Source organism: Protopterus annectens, chromosome 5.part0, assembly GCF_019279795.1.
Source record: "Protopterus annectens isolate FY-2018-M chromosome 5.part0, PAN1.0, whole genome shotgun sequence".
In the NCBI taxonomy this organism is placed as follows: Eukaryota; Metazoa; Chordata; order Ceratodontiformes; family Protopteridae; genus Protopterus; species Protopterus annectens.
In genome coordinates, this window is record NC_056735.1 from 1,370,278,905 (window position 1) to 1,370,303,789 (window position 24,885).

Sequence of the window (24,885 nt, forward strand, 5' to 3'; positions counted from 1 at the left end):
TGGGGAGGAGAGTCGGACCGACAGTTCAATTCTGACTTTGCCTCTTGGTGTCTCGGCTGGGGTGAGTTTGGCTCCTACCTCTGGTTCGGAACCCGTGGTGCTGATGCCGAGGGAGTCTCCAGTTTCTTTGGATCCAGGGGTTCCTTCGCATCGGAGCCGGGGTGCCTTTGATGCCATGAGGAGGGTATTGTCTTTGCTGACACCCACATTATTACAACTTACAATTCTTCCCCCTAAAGCACTGGTGTCTACTTTTACATCACAGATTCCACAGAAGCGTAGAGACCCAGAGCCTCAGGAGGCCTCATTGGGTGCACCCTGCTCTTCCGAGACCTCCCCAGAAGTTCCCGCTGAGGAGATTCCCAGGAAGAGGTTATGCAAGAGGAAGCATCTAGACTCCCCACAGGAATCCGTCACCACTGATACTGATTTGGATGAATCAGAGGGGTCCACACGGTCCCCCTCTGAAGATCTCTCTTTCGGACATATCCTGGAAATCCTTAAGCAGAGGGGTGGCTGACAGCCCACCACCCTTACTGATGAGGAATCAGTCTTCCTGAAGGCTTTTGGCTGTCAACCCTCCACCTCTTGGGTGTCTCTGCCTTTCGATGAACTGATGGATTTGGTTTGTTGAAAGGCATGGGAGTCCCTGGACACCATAGAGCTGGTCCCTAGGAGGCTTAATAAGTACATTACTGCTCCCCGAGATAAAGCTTTCTTAACTAAAGGAGTACCCGTTGATGCCATGGTGGTGGTAGCAGCCACCAAGAAGGAAATGTTGGAAACTTCTACATCTGTCCATCCTCCTAATAGGGATTCTAGGATCATGGACAGATACGGAAAGTGCACATTTAGTTCAGCGACCTTTGCTCTTCGGTCAACTACCTTATGCACTTCACCAGACTACAAAAAGTTCTCCTAAAGGAGCTGGGAGATACTCTACAGGGTGCAGTAGCTGTGGGAGTATCAGACAAAGTATCTTCCCAGCTTGCCACCTTCAATTCCCTGGTAAACTCTAGCATGCATCTCATCTCGTATACAGCTGATAGAATGAGCAGGGCAGCGGGTACAGGAATTGCACTGTGGAGACACTCCTGGATGCGCTTATGTTCCTTTGCGGAGCCCTTTAAGTCATCCTTTGTAAACACCTCTTTTGATAGCTCACCCCTCTTTGGACCAAAAGTCAAGGAAATGCTTACCAGGTGTGAGTAGGAAGGAGAGACTCTGTCTGCCGTTGGAGTCCATTTTTCCACCCCTACCAGACCTTACCTCAAAGGGAGAAGGGAGGAAAGATATGGTTTTGGAAAACCCTAGGAGCCTTTCAGGACACATGTTGTGAAGCCCCCTCCAGGGGCAGAGGAGGGGGAAATAATGGAAGACACTGCCCACGCAGCAGGGGGGTCCACAGAATCAGGGTGACAGAGAGCAGTTCTTTGGGAAGCCCTATCAGCGCTCCTGAGAGGAGGCACGCCTGTCCATCTCTGGAGGCAGTCGGGGCTCGTTTGTCTTTGTCCCCAGAAGCCTGGCTAAAAATAACAAAAGACAGCTGGGTACAAAGTATCATATCCAGAGGCTACTACATTCCCTTATCCACCCCACCTCCCCCGCAAGAAAAATCCCGGACATTCCACCTAGTTTCTTGCAGAAAGCCAGTGCTCTGGGAAGGACAATCATACTAACTGCCCCCATACTGGCCTTCTCAAATTTGGTTCCCCTTCCTTCAGCCTCATCTAATGGAAGAACTTTGGATTCTGGATCCAGTTCCGGACCTTCTGACTTATTCATCAGGGGCTCTTCATCCTGCTCTTCAGTCGCTCAAATTGACAGATTGGCTGCCCCAGTTCCAGCGATAGCCAGGTTACACAATCTTTCTAACGCAGTCCAGCATATCTTAACATCCTTCCACAAACCAACCACCAGGAAATTATACCTCAGTAAGTGGAGGAGGTTTTCAGTATGGGCATCTCAAAACAAGATTTATCCTTATTTCGCATCTATCTCATGCATATCAGAATTCTTGACTAAACTCTTTAATGAAGGGGCAGCTGTGGCTACTATTTTGGTACAATTAGCTGCAATTTCAAATTTTCATATTGGTGAACAAGGAGACAATATTATGTCACATAGATTAGCTAAAGCCTTCCTAAAGGGTACTCAGCATTTAAGACCACCCATTAAATCCCCTACTTCCCCATGGAATCTAAATTTTGTTCTTTCAAGAATCATTCTATCCCCTTTGAACCTGCCTCATCTTGCGAACTGAAATTTTTGCCATGGAAAACCATATTTCTGGTAGCCCTCACTTCTGTAAGGAGGGTATCAGAACTCCAGGCCTTATCTATCAGACCCCCATGTTTAATTATTCATCTTGACAGAGACTTCCTCAAGACAAATCCTTCCTTTCTACCTAAAGTTTGTTCAGAATCAAATCTCAGTCAGTCTATTGAATTGCCTGTGTTTTTTCCCAATTATACCAATAGATTGGAACACATGTTACACAAGCTTGATGTACACAGACAGCTCAGATTTTATCTGGACAGGACAACAAATTTTAGAAAAATCAAAACAGCTTTTTGTCTCCTTTTCAGACGCTAAGAAATGAGCTTCAGTAGCGAAAACATTATCAAAATGGTTGTCAGATTGCATCTCCTTCACGTATGATTCAGTCCATACACCGTTACAACAAAAGGTAAAGGCCTACCCTACCAGAGCTGTTTCCACTTCATCAGCCTTTTTAGCCAAGCTGCCTATAGATACCATTTGCACAGCAGCTACATGGTCAAGACCACATACATTTATCACTCATTATAAAGTAGATAGGGCCTCCAGGGATAGGGCCTCATTTGGTTTCACTGTTCTGAGGAACATCATACTCCTGTGAGCCACCTGAGAAAGATGGTGCTTGGGATGTTAACCCATCAGTAAGAATGAAGGCAAGATTGAACAACTTCACATAAAGAAGTTATGTACTCACCATAACGTTCCATGCGAGTTGTTCCTCTCACCTTCATTCTTACGTCCCACCCTCCAACCCCCATCCTTCTTGGGGACCGCAAAGTTGGGATAACCAAACCTGCTTTGCCTTTGTCTGATATGTTCTGGAATCTATGGGCATAGAACTCCATCTAATTATATTATTTTAGCTAGCAGCAAGCAAGATCTGGGGAAAACACCAGTGCACCATGGGATGGGGAGTAGGCCACAAGCTTGTTAAAGACCTCGAGCTGTTGCAGTTGGCCTAGTTGGAGCCGAGGTTTGGCTCTGAACCCATCATTAAGAATGAAGGCGAGAGCAACAACTCACATGGAACATTATGGTGAGTACATAACTTCTTTATACTTTATGAGCTGGGATGTCTATACCAAACATTACTGCAGAACAGAGCATGCAACAGCTGAAACTAAGTGAAAGACTTCATGTGATTGTCTTAAAAAGAAAGGCATGTATCCCAGAAAGACAGACAATATTGTCTCTCAAGGAAGAGAGAGAACTTTACTAGGATTCAGGATTCTTGGTTATTGCCCATTGGAAGAGGAACTGCATGACAGACAATTGAAGAGTAACACAAAGGATACAGGAAAACCCAAATGAATAAATATTAGGATTTTAAAAAGATCTGTTTAAAAGTTTTGCTGGAGATGGAGACCTGATGTAACTGTAAGGTTTTTGCATTTTCTTGCTTACAAGTGATTTAATTTACATGTATTCGCTGTAAAGTGTTCTAAACTTGTGAAATCTGTTTCCATGTCTTTTGCCAACTCTAGTGTTAGGTTGGTCATGTGGATAAAATTTGGTCATCCAACCAAACGGCAATATTTCATTCCTGCTTTACAACCTGCAGTGCACCTACATTTGAGACCCGCTTCACGAACTAAAAAGACAGAGACGTGAGTGTATGAATTGTCACCTTTCTTTGTCCAAAATGGAGATGTTTGTAAAAATTCTAGTACAGAGTGGCAATGAATCAACCCATGATGGCTTATCAAGAGAAGAGTAATGCGACTGAAAGATAATAGGTTCATCTATGAACCTATGAGCACTTAATTAGTGTGTGGATACAGATGACTGATAAACTGGTTGTGCAAAAGTAAAAAATGCTAGCTAATGGACTCTTGTCAGTTGCCATCTGGTGGACTTACTGCAGAACAGAAGACTAAAAGGTAGCAGGAAGGATAATGGGAGGCCAAAAAGAAGAAAGATTTGCACTTTACCAAGTGCTGTCATAAGGTAGAGAACAGAATTAGCTATAATTCTTTTGTATTTTCTTGCTTGCAAGTGAAGCTTTGGTTTCATTTACCTGTTAAATGAAGTACACTAAACTTGTAAAAGTCTGCCTCTTGTGTCCTTTACCTACTGTATATTTATATTCGGTCCCTATCAGCATCTCGAACGCTGACAATATTGAATTTGATATTGTCGCATCTAGAATGCCGAAAGGGCAGAACATTAAATGGGTAAACGGAAATCTCCGTAAGGGGAGATTTCCATTTACCTCAATGTGGTGCGGTCTCGGAGTTGGTATATTTAAGTAGCGGGGGGGGGTGAATGGGGGCTTGCCCCCCTGCTTACACCCTTTAGTTTTTTTTTGGGGGGGGGGGTATTTTTTTATCGGCATTCGAAAATGTAATAGGTCGATCATTTCAGTTCGACATTTAGTGATTCGACCTATTACATATTCGAAATGCTGATATAGACCCATTTATATTTTTGTATGTATGTGTGTGTGTATGTATGTATGTGTGTGTGTGTGTGTATATATATATATGTATATGTATGTATGTATATATATGTATGTATATATACACATATATATATATATATATATATATATATATATATATGTATATATACATACATATATATGTATATATATATATATATATGTGTGTGTGTGTGTGTGTTTCCTGTGTTTGTGAATACATTTTTGGTATGTGCATGTGTGTGTTTGTGTGAGTGAAATAGTGTTGAATTGTGGTTGTGTGTATTGTATTGTGATGGCAAGTGAATGCCTGTAAGGGCATTTGGTGCAAGATTGCCAGATAGTGGGGTTGAGGAGGTTGTTCCTTTTCCTCAATGTTGTACAATCTTCCCATTGGTGTGTATACATACTTCATATTATCTCATTTATAAAGTTTACTATGACTTATTTGCATGAAAGAATAGATTTTCTAGATGTGCGCGTGACTAGAACTTCTGATGGCTTAAACACTACTTTGTATAAGAAACCATGTAAGAAGAATAATGTCTTACATCGTAATAGCATACATCTGCAATATGTATATAGAAACATTCTTAAGGGGCAGTTATATAGATTGGCAAGACGTAATAATAATGATCATAGGTTACACGGAGAAAGAGATTGATAGTGCTCGAGATGAGGTCTTATGTCACAGAAAGGATTTTGCTAGGGCGCATTTTTTTCCAAACACTAACGTTATTATCCCTAACTCTAATATGTCTAATGACATTAGGATGAATGTTACATACTCTAATGATATGCATCTAGTGTGCAATATTATTAAAAAGAACTGGTCCATTCTAATGACAGATAATAGATATAAAATGCTTCTGGGTGAAGCACCACGCTTTTGCTGTAAGAACAGCTGTCCATTAAAAAGAAGACTTTGTTATAAATCATATATGTAGAGCAGAAAAGTTTGGAAGTTATGCATGTAGATCTTGTAATATGTCTAGATCTGTTAAAAGTGATCTGACCTTTATACATTCATCCACAAAGCGTGTGTATAATTTCAGTTTTTATGGTAACTCGGCACGTAAAAATCAACTACCAATCATTAGCGGACCGGAGTTCCGCTTTGGCGACCCCTAACCGGGAAAAGCCGAAAGACACAAAAAATGCTGAATAAAACAGTAACAATCTGGTTTATTTAGCCATTTGCAAACTATGTGGAAGTTTTTACGTAGTTAAAACTAATCGTGCACTTAAGGATCATATTTGAAAACATATCTATAATATTAGGAAGAAAGATATAAGGCATGCTCTTTTTAAACATATTCAGTTGAGTAGTAGCGAGTATAGCTTTGAGTTCTTGGTTGTACAATTGTATGACGTTAATGGAAGGGGTGGTGACATAAGCACATGCACAGAATGTCTTGAACTTAAATCGATCTTAGAATTACAGGAGGGCAAGGGTTTAGGTCTCAGTGAGACTGTCCCTTTAAAGCCAGTTTTGAAGTCACATGCTTTAGCCTGCTAATTTTTGTAACATTGTATTGAAATGGTTTTATGTTTTGCTACAAGATATTATCTGATGAAGTTTTGGCGTGAAAGCTCTTACACTGTGTTTCTTGATTTTATATGTGTAATAAATTAACTGATTTTATTGCCGTGTTAGCTGTTTTTTCTTCTTTCTACTTTGGTTATTTTGTGGTAAACCAGCTTTTGTCCACTGTATTGCATTTTTGGAACTGATATATACAACATAATCTAGTATTGAGGACATATAGTTATCCAGCCTTAAGGGTAGTGTACACTTTCCTTAAGGAAGAACAAACAAAAAAGGGAAGACTAGTTGCACAGGAGCAATGTTGTCATACAAATTACTAAAATAGACTGCTGTCATAAATTCTAATGTAAGAATCATGTCAAAAATGACTTTGCATTCTTATTAAAAATGATAAAACAGGATTCAAGCTGGTATTGCCTGCTTAAACCACAGTTTATTGCTTAAAAAGAAGAGCTGAGAGCTTTCTCACAACAGTGTAGTTTAGTAATTCATATATCACTCCTGTACAACTACATTTTCCTTTTTATTGGTGTATTATATATATATATATATATATATATATAGGCCACAAAAGTTCCTCACCAAAAGGATAAAGGGTCTCAAAAATCTGTCCTATGCTGCCCGACTGAAAGAACTCCAGCTCTATTCAGTCGCTTACCACTTGCTCAGAGGTGACCTTTGCCTAACATACAAGGCCATGTCAAACCCAGATTTGATGAATATGCTTCACCTCAAAAAATCTAGATCCATCAGAGCCACAAGGGCGGGAGACTTAAACCTCGACACGGCTATTAATAGGACGTGCTGGAGGGATAGATTCATCACCCAAAGACTCCCTATGCTGTGGAACAAAATCCCGGTACATGTGAGGCAGAGCACCTCACTGGCCTTGTTCAAGAGAAATCTTGACCAATGGATGGGAGATCGCAGATATACCCCAGGGATTACCTCAGTGTCACTGCTCGACAGAGGCACAGCAAAATAATGGGTATAGTTCCCCATACTTAAGGGGTGGCGTAAGCCACAAAATGATGGGCTAGGCTTGCAAATGCCCTCGGGCAGATAGCCTAGTATGAACCTATGAACCTATATATATATATATATATATATATATATATATATATATATATATATATATATCTTGAACTTAAAAACATAGGTCTCAAAAGACTCAAAGTCAAAAAGTCAAAATACTGAAACACACAAACAAAAAACACACTCATGTTTTTTTCCTGGGGGGCAAGCCCACTGCACCTCCTGTTACATATGTACATATGTAATATGTACCTGTTAAATATGTATACCAACTCTGAGATTAAACACAGTGGGGTAATGGCAAATTCTCACTCCTGCTGTTCTGTGACCTCCCCTACACTAATGCTGGCAGACTCAATCATCTTCTTTCGGCTTTTTCCCGGTTAGGGGTCACCACAGCGGATCACTTGTCCATTCATGATTGGCAGTGGAATTTTGCTGTGTCGAGTTGCCAGTCTGGCACCCAACTTCCACAGAAGGCACATGCACACACTCACGCCTAGGACCAATTTAGAGTGTCCAATCCCACCTACAGCATGTCTTTGGGATGTGGGAGGAAACCGGAGCACCCGGAGGAAACCCACGCTACCACAGGGGAAGGCATGCAGACTCTGCACAGAAGGCACCCCAGCCGAGGATCGAACCAGAGAACCTCTTGCTGTGAGGTGGCAAAGCTCAATCATATGGTTTTCAATCACTTCTGACAGCACTTTAGATGTTCGATATTACAGACATTTGACTATTTAAAGCATTCCTCTGTCTCTCGATATACATATATGTGTGTGTATGTATATATATATATATATATATATATATATATATATATATATATATATATATATATGTGTGTGTGTGTGTGTGTGCGCGCGCGCGCAATTTTTTATGGTTTGTTTCTTTTTTGCCACATTTAATAAAATCATGTTTAATAAAAATGTTTTTAAAACGTTACAACAAACATCAAAAAATTCAGTATCTCAAAAATCACAGCAAACAAATGAGCATAAAAAAAAATAACCCTAAGAGTAGACGCGTACGGGAAACTAGATGCTTTAATTTCCAAACATACCAACTACACAACTGGAGAGTGATGCTAACCCTGTTTATATATATATATATATATATATATATATATATATATATATATATATATATATATATATATAAACATTTGTGTGTAAGAACCTTGCATTGCCTATCATCAGTACCTACAGTGGTGTAGGATCAGTATTGGCCTTTTGAGATAATAAAGACAGCTTTATAGATGATAAAATCCAAATGTTATGAGCTACTGTTATGGTGAGTTCCTCACTCAACTCTAGATTTTTTTTTTTGGAAAAATGCAATGTAAGATATACCAGAAAACCATCAGACACATATTTACTGATGCCATATTGCTTTCATCCTAGACCTAGATACCACAATACAGTCTGATGTTAGTGTTCCAAGACCAAAAAGTGCAATGCTGGAGTCAGTTGAACATAAAGTGTTCTCTGTGTTGACTGAAAACGAAGATGATGATGATGGAATAGATAATGATGAGGAAAAGGGTTGCCCATTACAGTCAGTATCTCAGGAGCTTAGCTGTCTGTTATATGGAGACCAGGAGCATTTCCAGGTGAGTAGATAAAAGGGCAATAGAAGATTTATACAATATTATTTACTTTGAAACAAAATGTAGGGGTCATCAAAACTTAAAATACATCAGTCACACCTTTTGTTATGCTATTTGTTTATTTCTCAGTATTCTGACTAATAAATGTATCCTCTCCCTTTAACTTAGTCTGAAAATTGCAATTACTGTCATAGCAGTGGCTTTAAAATTAATGCTAGTAATAGTCCTTGTGCCATGCTCAGCTTTCAAAGTTTGACAGCTGATGTTCATGTTCTTATTTTCTGTCAAATTCAATATCTTGTAAATTAATCCCCATAAAGATGTATGTTTTTTTTTAATTTAGTTTAAAACAACATCAGTGTGTTATTTTTATTGTCAACTTGTTATGCTTGGTTAACTTGTTATGTTTCATAGTTAGCCATAAGTGCTATCATGTAGGGTGTAACAGTGAAGTTAGGATAAAAATCCATGTTTTTATCTGCTTACATCAATAGTGAATCTGGGTTTCTTTTGCATTGTTTGAGCATGTTCAGTTACTATGTTTCTAGCTTTGTTTTCAAATCATGTATTTTTAAAGGGATTATAGCCCAGAAAAACTAATAGCAATTCTGCATTTTGAGCTGCAAAAAAAGTGAATACTGTGATGAGTGTTTTTTTTTTCCTAGAAACATCTCACTGTAGTCTCACAATGGCTTTTCTAGGTGTTTTACATCCTGCTCTTACCTAAAGTAAGGAATTGTATGTGGTCACCTGACAGGTAGCCACAGCCAGCAAGGTTATTCTAAACTTCCTGAAACTGATAAGCAGCTTTGCACCATTTAGTTTGAGGAGCAAGTGGAAAGAGTTGCTGAGCTAAGGAGAGTGTGGTTACATCAATGGTTAGCATGAAACAATTGTGACATAAAGTGCACAATGGCATGCACAACTTCATGGGGAATTGCATGTCGAGGTTATAAAAGAAGTAGTGATGTAATAGAAGGATGGGTGACAATGTGGGTGAGAATACTTTTACTGAATAGTGATGAAGCGCAGAATTGTTTGGTGTGACTGTGTTTAACTTGGGGTCTACAGTTTATAACTACGTCTTATGGCTCACACAAACTCAGTGTTGTAACTGTAATTGCTACTATTCCCAGGAAACAAACAAAGGAAACACTCCCTTCATGTTGATACACATCTCTTGACATAATAGTACCCCTCTGCAAATATGAATTTTATGGTTTCTATGAAACTTGCCCAGGGATCAGGGACATATGCTGCAAACTCATTTCAACAAATTCATCTGTAGCTGCCATGTGAGCAGACAATTTCTGACACTTATGATGTTCAGTCATAAATGTTTTCAGCCATCCATTGAGGGCATGGCCAGAAAACAAGATTCCCTGTGATACTTGCAATTTTGTTTTGAATTTACTTCATAATCAGCTAAAGCTTTGGACAAAAAAGGATTGGCTGTAATTTCTAGTTTTCAGGAGAATTCATACATGTTCATCATACTGATCACTGCTACAGTAACCTTAGCTATACAGATTATATGTTGCCAGGGTACAACAGCCAGCCAGCTTCCAAAGCTGAAGGGCACCTTCCACTTGCCCAAAATGTCTGGAAGCTCAATCTGACTAATAGACAAATTTGGGAACCAAGCCCTTTAGAGCTTTACTGCCACCAAAGAGTATACTCCTCTGAGGCTTTCTAGGGTCAACGGTTGACTTGGTCTGTTCCTTCACTGACCAGTTCATTTTGGGGAAAATAACATCCATTCATTATTTTTTCTTTATTAGTAATTTTTTACATTTCACGACAGTTATTTTAAAGCTAGTTTGTGTTTTGTTAGGGTCCCCTCAATGGGCAAGGGAAAGCCACTCTTGTTGGTCCTGGAGAGTGAACACTGAACAGGAAGGACTTCTATGTTTTATCAGAATGTTGTGCCAAGACCTGGAGAAGCTGCTGCAGCCTCGATTAAATAACACTGTTAGTCCCAGTTTTTTTGTCAAAAAGAAACCGAAAATTAAGCATGTATTTACTCCTCCTCAAATTTCTTTAATCAGGAGTAGTTTACTGGGTCTGCCTCGGGGTTTAATTCAGGCTATTGATCCTCCTTGTAAAGTAGTTTCTGGTAAAATAAAGAGGAGTACATCCTTTTCTGAAGAGATTCAAGATTCTGAATCTGGACAGGAGGATGAAGGGACAGATACAGGGGTTTTCTCCTCAGCTGTCTTTTTCAGACTTTTGAGCAGATCTCAGTTACTGATTATCCCTGTGTGGGGTTGTCTTTCTCTGAGACCATTTCCAGTGTCTGCCGGTGTTTTAAGTGGGAGAACACTGAAGTTTCTCAACCTGTCAGAAAATACTGTGAGCTGTTACTGAAGGAATTTACAGAATCTGTACACATTCCTCCAATTCTGTCAGCTTTGGTTTATAGGTTCATAAGTACTTACTAGGCTAACTGCCCTTTTGGGTCATTGTAAGCCTAACCAATTTCTCAAAGGTGAGAATAAAACCCTGTATCTTGTGTCTGGGCCACAACCCTGACTTTGAGTATTATGCTCTACCAACTGAGCTAGCTACTGAATTAGAGCATCTGTGTTTGTCAGTGCCTACAGTGCTCTTGATATTCAGCATGGCTTCCCCTAAAAAGGCAGCTAGGATGTATAAAGGTCCGAATTTTTTAAAGTATTTATACACTCTTCCCAAACCTGATCCTGCAGCTTTAGCTTTAATTAAGCCTTGTGCTGCTAAGCATGAAGTTCATTCCAATCCTATTCTCTTTGCTAAGGATGAGAAGATTATTACGTATGGGAAAAAAGTGAATGACTCTGCAACTTTGATTTTCAGAATTTTGAATCATTGGGCTCATATTTTATTGTTTATTCTGACTAATTATGAAAGTATGAGGAATATTTTATCTGCAGTTTCTTCTTGTGAGGAAAAATCTGTTTTAAATAATTTAATTTTTTTCTGTTGTTCAAGCCATGACTCATAATATGTGGTTTGTGTATGACTCTGTTGATACTTCTTCATGGGCTATGGCCACTGGTACTGTTTTGAGGAGGTTTGCATAGCTGCATTCTCACAACTTTCCTGATGCTAAAAATTAGATTTTAAATTCTCATTTTAATAGAGATTTAGTTTTTGGCCCTGGGTCTATGTTTACCTAAATTTCCACTGAACGGCTACTCATCGAACATGAACCATCAAAAGTCCATTTTATCTAACATGCACATCGTTGTTAATAAAAATCAAGGAATATGCATAGTTTGCCAACATACACAAAACAGAAGGTAGTACACTTACCAGTATTCTAGGGATAAGAAAATCTGCCCTTTCCCTACTGTAGTGCGATCTCGGAGTTGGTATATATAATTAGCAGGGGGTGGTGTGGGGGCTGTGCCCCCCACACCCCCGGCTAATTATATATACCAACTCCGATATCGCACTACAGTGGGAAAGTGGCAGATTTAGCAGATCACACTACAGTAGGGAAAGGGCAGATCTCCTTATCCCTAGCATACTGGTAGGTGTGTACTACCTTCTGTTTTGTGTATGTTGAATAACTATGCATATTCATTGATTTTATTTAGGATGATGTGCCTGTTCGATAAAACGGACTTTTGATGATGCATGTTCAGTGACTAGGCGTTTGATGGAAATTTTGTTTGATGGATAAAGGTAGACCCTTTGGCCCCTCTACTGCAGAGATGATCACAAAGTGTGAAGAAAGGAATAAGATGAAACAGGGAATCTGTTAAGATTTTTCAGCCCTCCATTTTTAAAGTTTTCCAAGGGAATCTCTAATTCTTCTTCCAATTTTGGTAAGAAACAAAAGAAACAATCTCAACAAAATACATCTAAACAGATATTTAAGAAATGTTCTAAAAGAATTCTAAAAGAATTCGGGAAACTGTCAAAACAAAGGGCAATCCAATATGTCAGAATGACTATTTAAGATACATTGTTCCCCCTCCCACCCCCTGGAACCTCCTTGTTTCTTTGAGAAAGTCTGAATCACCACTTTTCTCTTTAGTAATAGTTTCAGACAAACAGGTTCAGAAGATCATTCATCATGGTTACAGATGACAGTGGGAGGAAATTCCTCCTATCCAGGGAGTAATTCCTCATCCTCCAGACCAAACTCTTTTGTTTCCACCTGTCCTTAATCACATGCTGCCCCCTCCCATCTCAAGTGGATATTTTTGTGCCAAAGAAATTTAAAAAAATGCTTGGAGACCATTTCTGGATCTTTCTCTCTTAAATCTGTTTATGATAGTACCAGAATCAAAATTGTCACTTTACAACCTGTTACATCTTCTTCCTCATTCACGTTTCTTTGTAACACTAGATTTAAAAGATGCTTATCATCATATTCCTATTCATCCAGACTTGTGCTTCTTAAGGTTTTGTGTGTCTGGATCACATTATCAGTTCTCTGCCTTATCTGTTGGACGATCCACTGTACCAACAGTGTTCACAAAGTATCTAGCGTAAGTTATAGCCCATTTCAAACTAAAAGGTATCCATGTTTTACCATATTTAGACAACTTGCTTATCTTTGTGAGTCTTTTTCAAAGTGTCAGTAATCTCTCTTTTGGGTGAGAGATCTCTTACACAAGCTGGGTTCAGAAGAGAACATTTAAAGTTTTTCGTGACTCCTCCTTGCAAGATCATGTTTCTGAGAGATCAGCTAGACAACGGTTCCAAGAGCTTTCCTTCCACAGGAAAAATAGATCTATATCTAGAGCTGTTTCTAGTGTTTTCCACTTAAACTTGGTTTACGTGGAGGGAATGCCTCAGGATTTTTTGTCTCACAGTTTCTATGATTCCACACGAGAAAGATACAATAGTATCTGAAGTCTCTTTGGTCTGAGCAGCAACATTTCTTATCTTTTCATATCCCAGTGCTGGGGTTTATCAGAAGGGAAATCTCTTGGTTGAGACAACAGATATCCCTAAATCCAGGTCTCCCCTTCTTCCTCCCTGTTCCAAAGCAATCAGTCACCAAAGACGCCTTGGATTTTACTTGAAGAGCAGTTTCAAGAGGAAGAAAAGTGCAAGGCATTTGGGACACCAAGGACAGATGCAAGCAGATAAATATAAGATGCTCGCCCTGATCAAGGCACTCAATACTCTCTGAATCATCTTTGGTCCCTGGCACATCTTCATATTGTTGCAAATAACTCAACACTCTTGTGGTACATCAAGAGTCAAGGGGGAACCAGATCATGCCCCCTCTGCAGACTAGCTATGTTAGCTTGGAATGCAGCACAATCTCATTCTCACTCTACAAGCATCCTATATTTCATTCAGAGCAAAATTGTGTGGCAGCAAGATGAGCGGGACAAGGGCAGACCCTCATGAATGGAAACTAGATCAGGAGATATTCCAAGATTTGATCCATCTGTGGGGAATTCCTTAAGCAGACATATTTGCCTCCTCTCTGAATAGTCAGCTGGCAAGATTATGCTCCAGGACTCTTCCATAAAGCTTGAAAAAAAATACGTTTTCTTTTCCTTGGGCAGGAATGATGTTATATGTTTTTCCATCCTTTCTACTAATATCCAGGGTACTACTGAAGATTCAGAATGAATGCCCAAAGATCATTGTGGCGACTCCCTTCTGGCTCAGGCAACCATGGTTCTCCTTCTTTTGGAAATGGTAGGAGAAATTACCACAAGCTTCCTCACAGATTGGTCCTACTCACACAAGGACAGGGGTGTTTGATACACTCCAGCATCGATTATTTTTAACTGACTACCTGGATGATATGGTCTTAATTCCCTTTAAGAACCTGTTTACAGAGGCAGCAGGTACTAATGGAGACAAGAAAGCCTGTACTAGAAAATCATTTATTAGCAAATGGAAAAGGGTTTTCTGGTTGGTGCCAGCAACATAACCAGCACCCATTCTGCCTAGATATTCTCTGGTTTTACAATATTTGTCTGTGTTACTATACTATGGCCTTCCTTACTCAACTGTCAGGGTTCATTTATCAGATATTTCATCTTATCTCCCCATGGGTATTCCTCTTTCATTGCATTCTCATGTCTAAATGTTTTGAAAGGGGGTTTGCATAAGAAGCCTCCATGAAATCTCCTTGGGATCTTATTCCGGTGTCCCCTCCATAGTATATTATTTTTGCATAAGAGAAGCTAATACCTGTTTCATTTGAACAAGCTAACCTGGCTGACTTGAGGTTCTTACCATAGAAAACACTTTTACTGGTTGTTCTGACATCTGCAAGAAGAGTATCTGAGCTTGTAACGCATATACCCTTCTTGCAACTCAGATATACTCTGCAAGAAGGATATCTGAGTTGCAAGCTCTTATGATGAGTCAACACTATCTCATTTTCTACAGAGAAAGGGTTTCTTAAGAACTAATCCTTCTTTTATCCCTAAAGAGGTATTCAGGTTTATTTTAAACCAAATTATCCATCTTCCTGTTTTCTTTCCTGAACCCAGAAATGAGGGAGAAAGGACACTCCATACCATTGATCTCCAAGAAAAGTCAGGTTTATCTTGACTGAACTCAATCATACAGATATTTGGATCAATTGTTCATGTCTTGTGATGGTAAAAATAAGGGGCAATTTGTGCCAAAACAGGCTATTTCCATATGGTTGTCTTATACTCACCACAACAAAACTATTCCAGGCAGGATCAAAGCCCACTCTACCAGGGCCTTGGTTTCATCTATGGGACTTTGGAAAGGTTTTAATTCTAGAACTCTTCTAGAAGCTGCAACTTGGTCCTCTGTCCTACTTATACAAAGCACTATAAGCTTGATTCCTTCTCTTGGTCTAAATCAGGCTTTGGAAGAACCATTTTCCAGGGGCTCCTGGACTCCTCTCCTTCCAACTCCCAAATGTAGTAATCTAGAGTAATATACTCATGTAGCTAAGGCTACTGCAGCAGTGATCAATATGATTAACATAGTACAGTTGTGTAAGTAAACGTACCATAACAGTAGATGTCCAAATGATCACTGCATCAGTAGCCACTCCCTCCCTCCATCCCCCTTGTTTTTGGTTTGTTCTTTGTCAGGGTCTAGTTATTATTTTTTTTGTTCTAACTACTATTATCCTTTCAAGGCTCAGCCACCCTCTCTCTGTTGGCAGGAAAGTTGTGAAGGGCTTGGCACCCAAACGTGTCTTTTAGTCATTTCAGCTTGAGCTATCAGATAGTTTTGCCATGTGGAAGATGTCCTGAAGCTTTGGAATCTGGCTGACTGTTATATCCTTGGCATGATATAACCCATATAGCTAATGCTGCTGCAGTAGTGATCATTCGAACATCTACTGTTATGGTAAGTTTACTTACATAACTGTACTTTTTTGTCAGATTCCATCAGGCCTTCAGTACCCTGTCATCATTAGGATCTAGTCCAGGAAAGAATCTTTTTCTGGCAAAATTGATATGAAGGCCATTTACTCTCCTGCACCTGTAGTTTCAGAAGAGGAAGTGCTCTTCTTTTCCACATAAGGATGTGCCTAGTTTTAATGGGGATTATAGTGAGCTTCAGCTTATACTGGCACTGATGTAGAGCTGACTGGATGATTTCCATATTATCCAGTTTTTCCAAAAAAAAATGTAGCTGACATGCTTGTCCTGCAATACTAGGGAAGGGGAACCTATACGTAAAAATAAAAAGGAAAGTAAAATAAAGGACCCTTCTGTGCAGGAATCCCTGGCCAAAAACTAAAACTAGAAATTATGGTAATGGTTACCACCTACATCTCATGCAGTTTTGATTAGATTTGTTGAAAGGTAGCATTGTCCTTGGAAAAGAAGAAGCACTTTTACTATTGTACCTTTCTTCAGAGTATATTACTTAAGAGCATGTGTGAAGGCAAATATGTATGTAGCATCTTATGTCTCCAGTAAGCAGTCTTAAGAAAATGAATGCTGTTGATAATAAAAGTTTTAATGTTTGCTTCTTCCCTGTTACAAATAGCTTCTTTTCGGATTCATACAATCCAGCATCAAAGGGTTATGTGGAATGATGTGGTTGCTTTTTTTTCCTCAGAGTTTCAGGGATGAGCTGGAGTCATCAAAATGTAGTTGAAGAATGGGTACATGATTAACATCATTTTTTTTCTTTCATTTCCAATCTGTATTTGATTGAAACTTTTCTGATAAGGGAGACAACACCACAAGCTGTCAATGCAATGTGACCTCGATTAGGTTACATCTCTATAGAAAGGGTTTCTGTAGGATTAACTGATTTATTGAATTGTATTAAACTGAATTGCCCGTGCTTTCGTACTGAAGATATAATAAAAATATGGCATAACAGCAACACAGTACCAGTATGACAGATAAGTACAGTGACTTGCATCATTATGGTTCAAACATAACTTTTTGGAGATTTACCTACATCATAAAAATGGGTTCTGTTCAGGATACATAAACCAGATGTTTACATTTTTTGTGTAACATGGTTTTCAAAAAAAGTCACACAATATTGATTATAAGAAATACACTTTTGTAAAAATTCAAATCATTAAGAAAGAAAAATAACACACTTTTCCTTATCAATGTGATACATACAGTATTAGTTTTAATGTATCACAAGAGAAGAATGCTTTCTGCCAAACATTTATATGCATTTTTCCATCATAATAAAAATCAAGTGCATCAACATTGTGAGGGTAATTCAGTAAAGCTTACACTGAGCTAATCTCCGTGTAAGCATAGTGGCATGGCTCGAACACAGGGTTAGGAGGCTGTGCAGTCCAGGAAACAAGGCTGGGGATGTGCACAAGCCTCCCAGCACAGTTCAGTCACGGAGACGAACGCATAATGCAAATCACCTCATTTGCTGGTGAAAACCATGCAAATGAGGTGAATTTGCAATCCAGTAAACAGACAGGCATCTGTGTAGGAGCCATGTCTGCATTAGAAATGTATGCGAGAACTTTCCGTGCACAGGACTGCAAAATAAAACATGGAGCTGTGACAACTAAAAGTAAAGTATGTATTAGTTGTATCAGGCATGCCAGTGGCCAAAACTATGACCATTGGCATGTGAAACTGATGCAAAATATTAAAAATCAAGGGTTTTTTTTGGCACATATGCCATGTTTAAGCAGAGCTCAGTGGCATGCAAACATGCGAGCTTGCAAAAAATAAAAGCAAATAGTAAAAAGGCAATCAAAATGGTAAAAGTAATTTTTACATTATACTGGCCAGCATGCAGACTCATAACAATGGCCGGTAACAGTGGTTGCTAAGGGCATAGGCGCTGGTGTAGTGGTGTAACTAAGGTATACGCAATTAGGTGTATGTAAATGAGCTAAGTTTATTGAATAGCAAAATGGGACATTGTGTCTGCAAGTACCTAACCGTGTAAGAGCTATAACGTGGTAGTGTAGGCAGAAGAGGCAGCTGACATGAAAAGGGAGTGTGTCATGCTTTGTGTAAGCACATTGGGGCTCATTGGCTTCTGTTTGCGCTCAGCTAAGCAAGGAGGTGTGTCTGAGGCTGCTTAGCTGGTTTCAGAAAAGCTAACTGTGCTCATGTACAGGGGAGGGTCAGATCTGCTTAGAAGTGTTTCCCTATGAGCAGTGGGTTTGCTTGGGGCTTAAAAACACAGAAGTATATATATAAAAAAAATGGAAACATCTTTACAAAAGGCAATCAACTATAAATGACTAATAATCCCTCTGACACTCACACTGGCCCATTCAAACCACACAGTAATGCAGCTGGCAGGAGGAAATTATTCATAGTCGGCCAATCATACAGGCTGCATCTGCAGCACACCAGTATAAGGTATGCAGACACCCTTCAGTCTGTTTTTTCCCACAAACTCTATACCATTGGAGTACACACACAGGAATTTTAACTGACAAAATTATAGGGGCTGCTGCTGCTGCTTTGCTACATCACTACATGCTACACACTGAGGGTGGTGATATGGATGATGCTGACAACTGTCCCAGACTGAGGAGGAGAAGAGTGTTCAGACCCAGGGTATGCTTTCAGGGGCTACATGAGCTGGTGGTAGTAGAGCTCTACAGGGTGAACAGGGACATACTACAGCAACTCACTGAGCTCTGCCGGCCTCACCTCAGACACAGAGCCAAGAGAGGGAAACCCATCCCAGTGGAAACAAAGGTATGTGTAGCCTTAAGAATACTAGCTGCAGGTATTTTCCAAAGACCTACTTGGGACATCATGGGTGTCTCACTGGCATCCACATCTAGGGTACCCCATCAGTTCCTAGATTTCATGGTAAGACGTGCCAGTGAGCACATTTATTTCCCCAGCACCCCTGAGGAGAGGACCAGCAATATGCATCTCTTCCACTGTGTAGCACACTACCCAGGGGTACTGGGTGCCATAGACTTGCAGTCATGTCCACAACAAAGCACCACCCAGTGAAGAGGGTAGAATCTACGTCAACCTCAAGGGCTATCACTCCAACTGCCTGGTCGTGTGCAATGCCCAGGGCATTATCATCAATGTGTATGCTGGAAGCCCTGGTAATTATCACAACCCCCCCCCATCTGGCATGCCTCACCAGGCATTTGACAGGGAGGACATCCTGTACGGCCATCTAGTGGGGGATACTGTCTACACACTGGAGCCGTGGATGATGACACCCATCAGAAATGCCAGTACACACACACACACACACACACACACACACACACACACGCACACGCACACACACACACACACACACACACACACACACACACACTGAAGAATGCCATAATGAGTCACATGCACAAACTAGGAACATCATAGAGGGTGTGTTTGGGCTGCTCAAGTCGCGGTTCTGCTGCCTTGACATATCTGTTGGAGCCCTGAATTACTCTCCGGCCACATGTGCACACATGTTCACAGTATGCGCCATGCTACACAATATGATCCTGCAGAAACAGCTGTGGCAGGAACTTCACAGGGAAGGGGCACACAGTCCCCCACCATTGCCAAGGTCCCCACAGGCACAGGGGGACTCAAAGGTGGAAACCCCTGAGCCTGTCCCTGTAGGCAGACGTAGGCATGCCCAGTACACCCTGGCCTTGGGAAAGAGGCAATGCATAGCACATGCACTGACACCCTAGGGACCCAGGGACTGACACCTCGCTCTGACTTGCACACACAGTAAAAAGGATGCCACACACATCACACTACCTGTACCTTACCATGTATAGGCTGTGTACTATGTGCATCTGACAGAGTCAGCCCTGAAGCACCATTCTCACAACTGCCACAAGCACAGGGTAAATCACTCTTCTTAATGATAAATGAATGGAGTAGTATATTGTGGTAGTATATCTATTGGTTTTGCTGCATGTATGCAAGGGAATGGGGTGGCCTACCGGGATAGCAGCAAACAAGTGACAGCTATGTGGGACAACAGGAAATGTATCCCAAATACTGGCTTCCCCAGAATATGCAGTACTCCCCTAGGTGACAAATCTCACTGTAGTATATGTGGGGAACTAACAAACTACGGGTCATAGGTCATATGCATGGATGTCAATGTTGGAGTCCCATACAGACCTCTCAGCCACTCCCAGCAAGTCAGCTGCACAAAGCCTTAAAGAAATGTGTGGCAAAGGCCCACAAATAGAGACAAAGATGAAATATTTATCTTAAAACTTACACAGTGATATCACAACAGGTCTTGCCATTGCTGTAAGTCTCTAAAGGGTAAGAAGTCTGAATCTCAAATGTCTGTCATTACTTTCTAACCTTCGGTCTTTAGTGATATGCCAGTATTCCCCAAGACAAGCACAACACTATGCTAAAAGGAACCAAAATGTAAATCAAACATCTGGACAGTCTGTGGAAATGTGTATAGTTGAGAAGTATGCCCCCCCGACACACACACACACACACACACACACACACACACACACACACACACACACACACACACACACACACACACACACGTGTCCCCATAGAAATGCAGTAACATTTATGTTTGTAGGGTAATAGCAGCACAGCACACATTCCCAGGGCTTTCCCAATCTATTTGCTAACTTGTTGCATGTCCACAATATGCAGGGGTCAGTGATCTATGTATATGCATAGTTAATACTGTCAGGAAGTAGATGCACATACTGTTGGCTGTTGTGGCTTAGTGGTCTAAGTACACTACTGTGGTTGACAGGGTCCTTGTTTCAAGAATGGCCATGCAAAGTTTGCATGTCAGCTACACCTACGGTAAGTGTAGTACACACTGTCCAGAAGTCAATATCCATTACTGCAGGAAAGCTGGACAATTCAGGGACAGAGGGCAACACATATGGACAGTACACAGCTGGAAGTAACCTACACAGTGCCTAGTAGGACAGCAGGTTTTTGAAGGTCAGCATAGCGCCAGGCTATAAGTGGCTGCCACCTCACTGTGTCAGTACTGGCAGCAAGTCACTGGGCACCAACCATACCCCTGGAATGACAGGGTGTCACAGAAGGACTACAAGTATGCCTCGCATGTCTCTTCTGCTTGTCATAGCACTGCATTTGCCTGCCAAACTACTTGCAAAACAATAAAGGTCGATGTGAAAACATCAGTGGCAAACAGTGGAGAAGCAGATGTCATACCCATAAGAAAAAGTAAGCCAATACCAAACCAGTCTCCCAACTGTCTATGTTTGGCAGAGATACACCCTGTCCCCATGTCTGGACCTGTGTCTTGACTGTTATATACGGGCCTGTCCAGATGTCAGTCTGTGATGGTTTGACAGCTATGGTCAACATGTAGCCTTATAATAACATTGCAACACAAACCATCTGAAGACCACAGTAGATGTAGGGGTGCAATGATGGGCAACCTGCTAAACAGGTTCTGTTCTTCTTACTTCTACTTCTCAAAAACTGACTACAACCTTTTAAGGGAGGGTATCAGTAGCTTCACACCACCCCACCCCCCCTTCAGAGGATGCAGATCAATATGCTGAACAGTATGTCAGTGCAGTATACAAGCACCTGTACAACTGCATGGACTCAGCCATATTCAACAGAAGTAAAACCTGCACCTCAAGGAAACACACACCTATGTGGTGGACATCAACAGGCTTTACAACAAAAGGAAGAAACTGTTGTCCATTGGTAAAAAGGCACAAATTCCCAATTAGAAAAACTCTCTCCTTAGCCTCAACAAGGAAATTAGATCACATGTGAAATCCTCCAAAGCCAATTATCAATCGCAGCTAGCCTCTGAAACCAGGGCTAACCACAAAGCCTTTTTCAGTTATATCAGAAACTTCCATGGCAAAGCCCAGGTTTGTTCTGAATTAGGTCTTAATGGTACGACTTACACTGATCCTTTTGACTTAGCCAACCTGCTAGCAGATAGGTTCAGTGCAAACCGCACCCCCTGTCCCCACCAAAGGCCCATCTGACATCCCCGATACTTGCCCCACACCTCACATCTCCATAGATTGTGTTAAAGGCCCTATCCATGGCAAAAAACACAGCTTCCATGAGACTTGATAGTATCCCAGGCTGTATTCTGCAACATCACCAGCAAGAACTATCCTCACCATTATGCACCCTATTCAACCATAGGCTAACTACAGGCTTCATTCCAGCAGAGTGAAGAACTGCCATTGTCATCCTTTTGCAAAAAGGTGGTGCAACTACTGACCCTGTATACTATCTCCCCATTAGCTTCACAAGACTGATCTGTAAGGCCATGGAGCGTATTAGTATGAATCTCATAAACAAGGACGTAGACAATCTCCAAGCACTTGACCCCACCCAGTTCAGATTCATCAAGGGCAGATCTTGCCTGATGAACCTAGTTGACTTTGAGATTGTCACCAAGACACTGGATGAGGGAAAGTCAGTACACACAGCTTACCTTGACTTAGCCAAAGCCTTTGACAAAATATCCCACTCGGCCATCATCGAAAAGCTAACAGAACTTGGTGTAATTCCCTATCTCATCAGGTGGGTGGCCAGCTGGCACACTGATAAGAGTCACAAGGTCAGAATAGGTGTCACTACATCCGATAGCAGACCTGTCACTAGTGGTGTCCCCCAGGGATCTGTCCTGGGACTCCTGTTGTTTGGCATCTACTTCTCAGAGGTCCACGCAAAGACAAAAGGCCTGTGGCTGACCACATTTGTGGACGACTGTAAATTGGGTGCTGTCATTGACTCCCTAAATGATGTTAACATACTTCAAGAGGGTCTCACATCAACAAATGACTGAAGCCAAAGTCGTGGCCTTAAGTTAAATGCAAAAAAATGTATTATCATGCCAACTGGCAAAAACATGGCCCCTACTGATTACCATATTAGTGGCAACCCCCTAAGCACACAACCTGTGGTGAGAGACTTGGGTACCGAAGTTGACAACAATCTCACATTTGACCATCATGTACCAGCAGTGGTCAGAAAAGCCTTTTTCCTGGTTCATCTCATAAGTAAAGGAATTGCATCCAGAAAAAAGGAGGTTATTACCTCTCTGTATCCCCCTCCCTCATTAAACCAGTAATTGAGTACAATGCCATGTTTGGTATGTACCTCTCCAAACACCTGCACCACCTGGAAAGGCCAGAGAAGTACCTCACAAAAAGAATCCATGGTCTCCAACACCTGTCCTATGTGGACCGGCTCAAATCATTATCACTCTATTCTGTATTGTACAGATTGCTCAGAGGTGAACTGTGTCTCGCCTACAAGGCGATCTCAGACACTGCTCTACTAGAGATTCTCCATATCTGTAAGTCTAACTCCTCATATAGTACCCAATTGAAAGGCTTAAATCTAATATGTGACATTAACAAACGCTCCTGGAGAGATGGGCATGTCTCCCAGAGACCGCTCCGTCTCTGGAATAGACTTCCCATACATGTCCAACAAAGTATGTCGCTGACCCTCTTCAAGTGCAAACTTGAGTGGATGGGCAACCAAATATCTGTCCTAAGGGTTCCACCTGTGTTCCTCATTGACAGAGGCAACAGGTGCTGATTGTGGTTTCTTTTCTGTTGGTAAAGTCTTGGCTAGGCTTGTAAGGGCCCCCGAGCCATTAGCCCAGTAATCTCCTATGATCCTATGAACAAGTATACTCACAGGTGTGAAGTCCATATCCGTGTGTGTGATGTTATGACTTTTATCCAACTCACACCAGAAATAAAAATACATAGCAGCAACTGTGGACAAAGCCTGTGACTGCACTACAGAATGACAAAGAGACACATATAAGGGGAACCACTGGCCAGACAAAGGGAGAATGTGCACACCACAACAAATTGTGCAGTAACGTAGGTTACCTGCAGTGTATGGAGTCAGTAAACATCACCCACAACTATACAACACACACCCACATATGTGGAGGTACTCAACAAAAACAAACCGAGACAAAGGACACCTCAGAGGCAAAAACACATGAGAACTCCACAAACCTCCACACCACATACCATGCATAGTTCACACACCAGTGTCTCGCAACCATTAAGGCCTAACCATAAACCCAATATACTACTCATGGGAGACTCCATTGTGAGACACACAGATGTGCCTCTCACCAGGCAGGATAAGGAGAAAGTCACGGTTACTTGTTTGTCAGGTGCCATAATCTGCCATATCACACATGCACTCAAGTCTCTCCACATCAGGTACTGTTATGACTCTGTCCTAGTCCATGTTAGTCTGAACAACTTCAGACATACCTCCCTGGACTAAAGGAAGACCGACATGATTGAGCTTGCTGAATATGTGTCCCATGCAGGTATGTCCCTAGGCTTAAGAAGCATTCTACCATCACCCAGATTATGCCTCAATACAAACAGAAAATGATTGATATTAACAATTGGCTGGCTTTATGGTGTCATCCCAGGGGGATCCAGTGCCTGACAGCCTGGGAACATATGATCGACAGACCATGCTGCTTTGCTACAGATGGCCTGCATCTGTCTCATGTGGGCTTCAGGCTTCTGGCAAAGGCCATTGCCTCCCCCATAGTGCCTTTTCTAGGGAAAGTCATGAGGTCAATGCTACCAACATGACACTCTCAACAAAA

The 24,885-nt window shown here is 41.2% G+C and overlaps 1 protein-coding gene across 1 annotated transcript in view; it reads left to right on the forward strand.

Moving 5' to 3' along the window:
* Window positions 1-24,885, forward strand: part of CCDC83 (coiled-coil domain containing 83) — a 1,061,671-nt gene that overhangs the window by 912,667 nt on the left and 124,119 nt on the right. Inside the window, exon 10 of the mRNA XM_044071188.1 lies at window positions 8,690-8,898. Coding sequence (XP_043927123.1) covers window positions 8,690-8,898 — 209 coding nt within the window. The remainder of the gene's footprint in view (window positions 1-8,689; window positions 8,899-24,885) is intronic.